The 7,667-nt window shown below is 30.2% G+C and overlaps 2 protein-coding genes across 4 annotated transcripts; one reads left to right on the forward strand and one right to left on the reverse strand.

Moving 5' to 3' along the window:
• Positions 1–290: 290 nt before the first annotated feature.
• On the forward strand, positions 291–2,398 carry LOC145122301 (increased DNA methylation 1-like). Its single transcript, XM_079057923.1, has 7 exons — positions 291–932; positions 1,010–1,121; positions 1,197–1,518; positions 1,606–1,692; positions 1,766–1,865; positions 1,968–2,142; positions 2,337–2,398. The coding sequence occupies exons 1-7, from the start codon at positions 291–293 to the stop codon at positions 2,396–2,398; spliced, it is 1,500 nt and encodes a 499-aa protein (XP_078914049.1).
• A 2,428-nt stretch (positions 2,399–4,826) lies between these two features.
• LOC145121225 (uncharacterized) lies at positions 4,827–6,717 on the reverse strand. 3 transcript variants are annotated; one of them, XR_013714545.1, is made up of 6 exons: positions 6,306–6,717; positions 6,069–6,192; positions 5,537–5,995; positions 5,340–5,440; positions 5,145–5,206; positions 4,827–4,891 (listed from the first exon to the last, which is right to left on the reverse strand). XR_013714545.1 is itself a non-coding variant. In XM_079057008.1 (4 exons), the coding sequence occupies exons 1-4, from the start codon at positions 6,452–6,454 to the stop codon at positions 5,408–5,410; spliced, it is 363 nt and encodes a 120-aa protein (XP_078913134.1). In that variant the 5' UTR covers positions 6,455–6,717; the 3' UTR covers positions 5,340–5,407. The 3 variants fall into 3 exon arrangements, 1 of the variants encoding a protein (XP_078913134.1); XR_013714544.1 differs by having other exon boundaries at positions 5,537–6,192; XM_079057008.1 differs by lacking the exons at positions 4,827–4,891; positions 5,145–5,206 and having other exon boundaries at positions 5,537–5,593.
• Between the last annotated feature and the right edge of the window lie 950 nt (positions 6,718–7,667).

Consider the following 7,667-nt stretch of genomic DNA (forward strand, 5'->3'; position numbering starts at 1 on the left):
GAATGCATCTTGAAGGCATACACCCGGTAATTGGAAACTTAGTAACAAAAATCAACATTTTCTTCTTTTTCTTAATTGATCAATCATCTTCATACCTTATTAATCCTATGTTACTTTATTCATTTATATAAACGCTATATATATTTCGGTACTATCCATTTTGAGCAAAGAATAAATTATAGACAAAAAGGTGTTGATCGAATTTGTGTTTTCTTTATTGGAAAGAACGAAAGGTCGAGATGAACTAGCAGTAGTGAGAAATTGATTTTCATACGCAAAAGAAGTATAAAATGAGGGCTTTGAAGCCTATGAACCGAAACCCGAGCAAGAAAGAGCATTTCAAAACAGGATCATCTAATAAAAAACGGAGACTTGATGAAGGTCATTTTGCTAGGAAAAATGGAGGAACAAGTTCATCAAAATCGCAAAGAATCAGTAGTCGTAGAAGCAAGAGGTTAGAGAACAGCAACCCCAAAGAAACACAAAAAAGTGCCACAATTCTATCATGGCTCGTCGATTCCAAAATAGTCCCAGATAGCGCAACCATCTACTATACAGGCACAACAACTCAAGATGGTTTTAAGAAAGGGACAATAGAGGCCAATGGGATTGTATGTACTTGTTGTCGAAGCTTTTTCACTGTCCCGGGTTTCCAAGTGCACACGGGAGGGAGAATTATTGACAATCCCTATGATGCAATCGGAGTTGATGGAATTCAAGGAGATGGTAGTATTACTCCCCTTTCACAATGTATGGAATCAGCTTTGAAAAAACGAGATGAACCAGAACACCATGGGATCAAACATGTCACCACGAAAGGATCAGATGGCGATATTTATGATGATGCGTGTATGTTATGTGCTGATGGAGGGAATCTGATTTGTTGCGAACAATGTAACTCGACATTTCACGTGAAATGCTTGGGCATGCAGGTAATTATAAGTTGAATTTGGTTTTGGTCTTCATTTGCAATACATGTCTTTCGTAAAATGAGACTTCTAGTGTGCAGGTGGTGCCTGATGAGCCATATTATTGTTCGTATTGCGCTTGCAAGTTATGTGGAAAGCCTGTTACCAAAAGGGATTCTTCTTGGCTCACTTGCTCTTTATGTGAAAAACAATGTATACGAATTAATTATAATATCTCGTATCCTTATCGAACACTAGAGAATTAATTAATTGTTTATGTAAATACAGATCATGTGAAGTGTTCAAAAGAGTCGTTAACGATCGACATTAATCGCTTTCCAAGAGCATTTTGTGAGAAAAGTTGTCGAAGCATTCATGAAAAGTTGGAAAGCAAGTTAGGAGTGAAAAGAATGCTTGAAGACGACTTGTCGTGGACTTTGCTGCACAGATTTGATAGAGAATATGGTTCTTACGAGGTTAGTGCAACCAAAAGACTCGAGTGCTACAGCAAGCTTGCGGTTGCATTCAGATTATTGACAGCTTGTTTTGAGCCCATAAGAGATCGACACACGAGAATCAACATGATTCGAAATGTAGTGTACAATTGTGGGTGAGTAATAATGAAAAAAAAATCAAATTTGATGGAAATTTCAAGACTTAATAGTTGATCATAATCATGGTTTAAAGATTTATTTAGGTCCGATTACCAACGGATAAATTTCCGTCGCTTTTTCACTGGTATAATTGAAAAGGGTGATGAAGTTATAGCAGTGGCATCAATCAGGTATATTTCATAAATTATGTCTTTAGGATTCATGGGAACTCGTTTTCTTGATGTGTTTTGCTTATTTTTTTAGAGTTCATGGAAGTAACCTAGCAGAGATACCATTTATAGCAACGGCTGAACCACACAGAAACAAAGGAATATGTGGCAAACTGTTGAATGGGATCGAATCTGTAAGTCATGGTTTAAGATTAGAGTACCTTTTTCATGTTTCTTGATCTTATCGATTTAGAAAATATGGTGGTTTGGTTATAGTATACGAATTGAATTGGCAGGATCTTCAAGATTTTGGAGTTAGAACGTTGGTTATCCCTTCTTCATCCGAGACGATAAGGGTTTGGAACGAGAAATATGGTTTTAATCTTCTAAAGGACGAGACAAAGAAAGAAATCATGAAACTGAACGTACTTATGTTTCATGATTGTTTAAGAATGCAGAAGACGATACGAGGTTATACCTTCCTTCTCTTTCTCTAGATCTGTGCACACACGTTTGCACGTATATATATACCTTAAGATGTTTGATTATACCTTCCTTCTCTTTGTCTAGATCAGGGCACCATTTAGTTTTATTGTAAGTGACATACAATAAATTCAATTAATTAATATTGACTAATGCATAACAACATTGCTTTCTTCATGCAGAAAGAATCGATTTAAACGCCGAACCACCTCAAGAGTATGACAGAAGAACAGTAGCATGTTGATTTTAACTTTTTTTAGAAGCAAGATATACTCTATACACTAATTTCATAATTATCAAACTTTGTTATGGATTGCTAACGGAATTATGATGCATTATCGAAAATTTTCACTACGACATATTTTTGAGAGATAGCTCCTGCTACAAAGTAGCTTCGCCCCTCACATATACTTAGCTTTGATAATGATGATTATAATATTAAGCTTTATATATATATATATATATATATATATATATATATATATATATATATATATATATATATATATATATATATATATATATATATATATATATATAACTATTGTGCGGACGTGTGGACAATGTTATTCTATGAGAATTATTATGAGAATAGACAGTTTGCTAATGTGAATACGTTCAACCTTACACAACTATCGTCATTTTCATTAATTCTCACTAATTCTTATTCATTTTTGTTCTCACGTATCGTTTTTTTTTTACTAATTTTCATTTTTACAGAATCCGACTCAATAAACATTATGACAATATTCTGTCAAAATGACAATAATAATAATAATAATAATTTATAATAACCTTATAGACGATTTAATTAGTACGAATGTGTGATAATAACAATAGTTACGTAAGATTGATCGTATTCACATTACAAAACAACATATTTTCTTTGTCATTTTCACAGAATAGCACTGTCCATACGCCCGCACAATAGATGTCAATCCATATTTTAACCTAGCTCTCTCTCCTTCTCTCTTTCTCTCTCTCTCTCTCTCTCTCTCTCTCTCTCTCTCTATATATATATATATATATATATATATATATATATATATATATATATATATATATATATATATATATATATATATATATATATATGAGTCAAGATCAAATAAAAAAGAAAATTTTGGTAGGAAGGTAAGATAAAAAGTTTTTTTCTACATATTTTTTTAGCGAACAAACAAAATGAATCATTAGATGATTCACAAGAAAAAATTCCCAAAAAAACATTTTCATGATTCATTTTTAAGTAAATCAAGAAAAAAATTCACTTTTATGACATTTTTAGTGAATAACAACAAAATCATTGTATAAATGAATCATCTAAATGTTTTTTTGAATTTTTTTTTTTGTGAATCATGTTATTTTTAATTCATCTAGTGATTCATTTATTTTGTTCGTCAAAAAAATATGTAAGAAAAAAAATTTCTTACCTTCCTACCAAAAAAAAATCTTACCGGATATATATATATATATATATATATATATATATATATATATATATATATATATATATATATATATATATATATATCCGGTAAGATTTTTTTTTGGTAGGAAGGTAAGAAATTTTTTTTCCTACATATTTTTTTGACGAACAAAATAAATGAATCACTAGATGAATTAAAAATAACATGATTCACAAAAAAAAAAATTCAAAAAAACATTTAGATGATTCATTTATACAATGATTTTGTTGTTATTCACTAAAATTGTCATAAAAATGAATTTTTTTCTTGATTTACTTAAAAATGAATCATGAAAATGTTTTTTTGGGAATTTTTTTTTGTGAATCATCTTACAAATGAATCATTTAATGATTCATTTTGTTTGTTCGCTAAAAAAACATGTAGAAAAAAACTTCTTATCTTACCTTCGAGCGTTCAATCGAAAGTATTTTTTATTGAGAGAACATTTGAAAACAAATTTGAACCTCACAATATTTTAAAATTAAAATAATTAAATAATATTAATATAAATAAAAAAATAAGTAAAAAATTAAAAAATCTCAATAACCAACACCACTCACCACCCGACAACACCACCCACCACCACCACCAGTCACTGCTACCCACCTCCACTACCCATCACCACCACCCCTACCTACCACCAACGAAAATTACCATCACCATCACCCGCCACTACAAAAAATATGTCATTTAGTGGCACACAAAAAGTGTCACTAAAAACCCAAAAATATGCCACTAAAGGTTTTTTTAGATAATTAGCGGCAAACAAAATAAGTGCCACTAGAAACGCTCCCACTAAAACCCTTTAGTGGCACTTTTTGTTTTTGTCGCTGCAGTTTTCTAAACCATTAGTGGCACTTTTTTATTTGTCACAATAAAAAGAAATGCTTTTGTGGCACATATTTTGTGCCGCTGAAAGCTCATGTGGTTCAAGAATTCAAGTTACTTTTAGTTACACATTTTTAGATTTTAGTGGCATTTTTTTTATCACAATACAAAAAAATATTACAACATTTTTTATGTCGGTAAATACTAATGAGATTCTATAATTTAAGCTACTTATATCTACTTAAATTTTATCTATAATATAAAATAAAATAAATAATTAAATTATAGCACGTAGAAAATACTAAAAAAATTCATTGTTTTTGATAAATATTTTTGAACTTTTTGAATCAAATATCCAAGTAAATGTCAAATACGGCTAAACATCTGAAAATTCATCTACAGATCCTTGGGTACTTAAGGCTTGCAACGGCTTGTAGGGAAACCTGCATAATAGCAACATACAAAAAACATGAAAATTGTTATCACTATTTCTGTCCCACTTTTAAAGTAATAGCAACATACTTTGAAAGTAGGTTGCTATACTGAAAGTATAACAACCTACTTCCAAATGTTGCTATTACTTTGAAAATGGGACAAAAAACAAGGTTTAAAGAAAAGCAAGGAGTAAACGGCATGAAATAATTACAAACAAAATAAAACGATAATATAAGTAAAAATAGAAGAATATAATAATACCTCTTCGTGAGCCGGTTGAGCAGGTGATTTGTCCTTGAAATATGGGATTCATTTGTTTTTTTCTGTCATTTATCAAAAGATATTAAATATAAAATTTATGTAAAATAAAAAAAAACATTTTTGATGAGAAAAAATCATCATACAATTTATATAATTTTTTTAAAAAAAAAGAGTTTTATAAAAAAAAAAACTTACAAGATTCTTTGTCATTTCTGCCACATCTCACCTCGGACTCCCTGCATAATCTTGTAAAGTAGTTGACTTTATTGGTGCATTACCAGGGGCGAGTGAAAATGCTTCAAAAAAATAAAAATAAAAAAATAAACATAAAAATAAAAAAACATTATAGTACATTGCTACTTTTAAAGGGATATGGACAATAGATGTAGTACCTGAGAACTTTGAAGAATGAGAGCCCTAGAGAACTGAAGTGGAAGTGAAAAGTGCACCTATAAAACATAATATATGACCTTAATTTAACAAACTTTCGAGCTTTATGAAACTTATCATACCAAAATTTTTATAACTTTATTAAATTATTATCATACAAATGTGAATACGCCAGAGCAAGCTAGAACAAAATACCTGGTTAGATATTAATTTTAAACATGGAGCTGAAGTCATTGCTGAATACTTTCTACCCATAGGATATATAATCCGAATTGATTCAACACAAAGCTTAAAATGTTAAGAGAAATGACAATAAAAAAAATCTAAATATACAAACATAAATAAGATTATCTGTAAGTATATCTAAAGTTGATGACGCCAAGTGGACCCTGCAACCATTTTATTCAAATCCATCTCCAACAAAGGCATTGCAAATTTTACCTCTTCTGGCTACACTATAGCTGAATAACAACATCATTACATAATTTAAAATTTTGATAATCAAGTGAAGGTATATAACTCATATGAAAATACCTTGCCAACATCAGAGCTCATATACATTTCGATTCCCTCTTGAGAATAAATAGTGTTTCTTTCAAACGTTAGTCTTTCATCACCATTTCTAACACACTTTTTCTGGTATGCTATGTATAAATGTCTGCAGTGGAAAACATAAGCATATACATATAAATGGGTAATATCAAATATCTAATTATCCATGATGTAACCATTTTGAGAAAGGTTATTGTAAGGGGTAAAATAGTAAAATACCTAAGTTCATGAATTAGAGACAAGAGCTTAGTTGGATCTTTGCAATTGAGCAATTTCATTCGGATTTCCTCCACCGGCATGATATGGTCTAAAGTTTCCAACTTCAGGTAATAAACCTTGTGAATCAATATTCTATTTCTTGTCCACATTTCAAATATGATCAGGTAATAAACCTTGTGAATCAAACAAATCAAGAATAATCTCACTAAAAACAAAGTTTGTGAATATATTGATTAATTTTTTGAATTTGAAATGACATATCCTTCGTAGGTCCAAGATATTACTGTATGATCGCATGCTACATGCTGCAAATGGAGTGTGATTCAAGAAATCAGACATGACATATAGAGGTTCTTACATATTTCAGTTCTCCATGTTAGTATGTTTTATGTTCTACATATTTGTCTGATTAATCAATGTTATAATATTCATATGCTTAAGGTAGTTATGTAATCTTAAGTTAAACCAGATTCATTACTTTCATATATATATATATATATATATATATATATATATATATATATATATATATATATATATATATATATATATATATATATATATATATATATATGAATTCTTCACATTACACACAAATCTAATAAATATATTACAATAGAATAACGATTGATTAAGCAACTAAGCTTTTCACAATCGAATTTGACCAAAATTAAATCCATGACATAAGACTAAATTGTGTCCAATTGAATACATTAAGATTAGAAGTAGAAAGTTAGGAGTAGAAATTGAAAACTTAACTCAGTGTACAAGAGCTGGAATAACAGGATTACAGCTAAACTCGACATGAAATACCTGTTGGGGAAGAGATGCCGACGTTGTTCAAAACTACCGCAGCATCGATGGCGTAGGGAGATGATGAACGGGACGACAGCGACGTGATTATGTGGTGGCGACGACCTGGAAGAACGTGGCGACGAACTGGAAGACGGCAGTGTGATGGTGCAGCGACGATGACCGAAGGTTGGTGATTGTACGCTCAAACCATTGTTATCAGCACGAGTGGGTTTAGGTCTAAACTATTTGGGGCATATTGGTAAGAATGGATAGTTATAGATTAATACGTTACCTAAAATAATTTCTGTTCAATAAAAAACAATTAAAATAACTTTTTTTATCTAAATTTAATTCCATTAAACCTTATAGTGGCACATTGCTTGAATAACTTAGAAAACGAAGTCTATTATATGTTAACTAGATCATTTTAAATAACATAGAAAACAAAGTAGGCGAGTGTCCCTGATTGTCTTAGTTTACAAAGATAAATATATATTTTTTTTAATTTATTAAACGTAAAGGTCACCATGTTTATCTTTTTTCCAATATATATATATATATATATAT

Source organism: Lactuca virosa, chromosome 6 (assembly GCF_052849685.1).
Source record: "Lactuca virosa cultivar CGN04683 chromosome 6, Lactuca_virosa_CGN04683_v6, whole genome shotgun sequence".
Classification (NCBI taxonomy): Eukaryota; Viridiplantae; Streptophyta; class Magnoliopsida; order Asterales; family Asteraceae; genus Lactuca; species Lactuca virosa.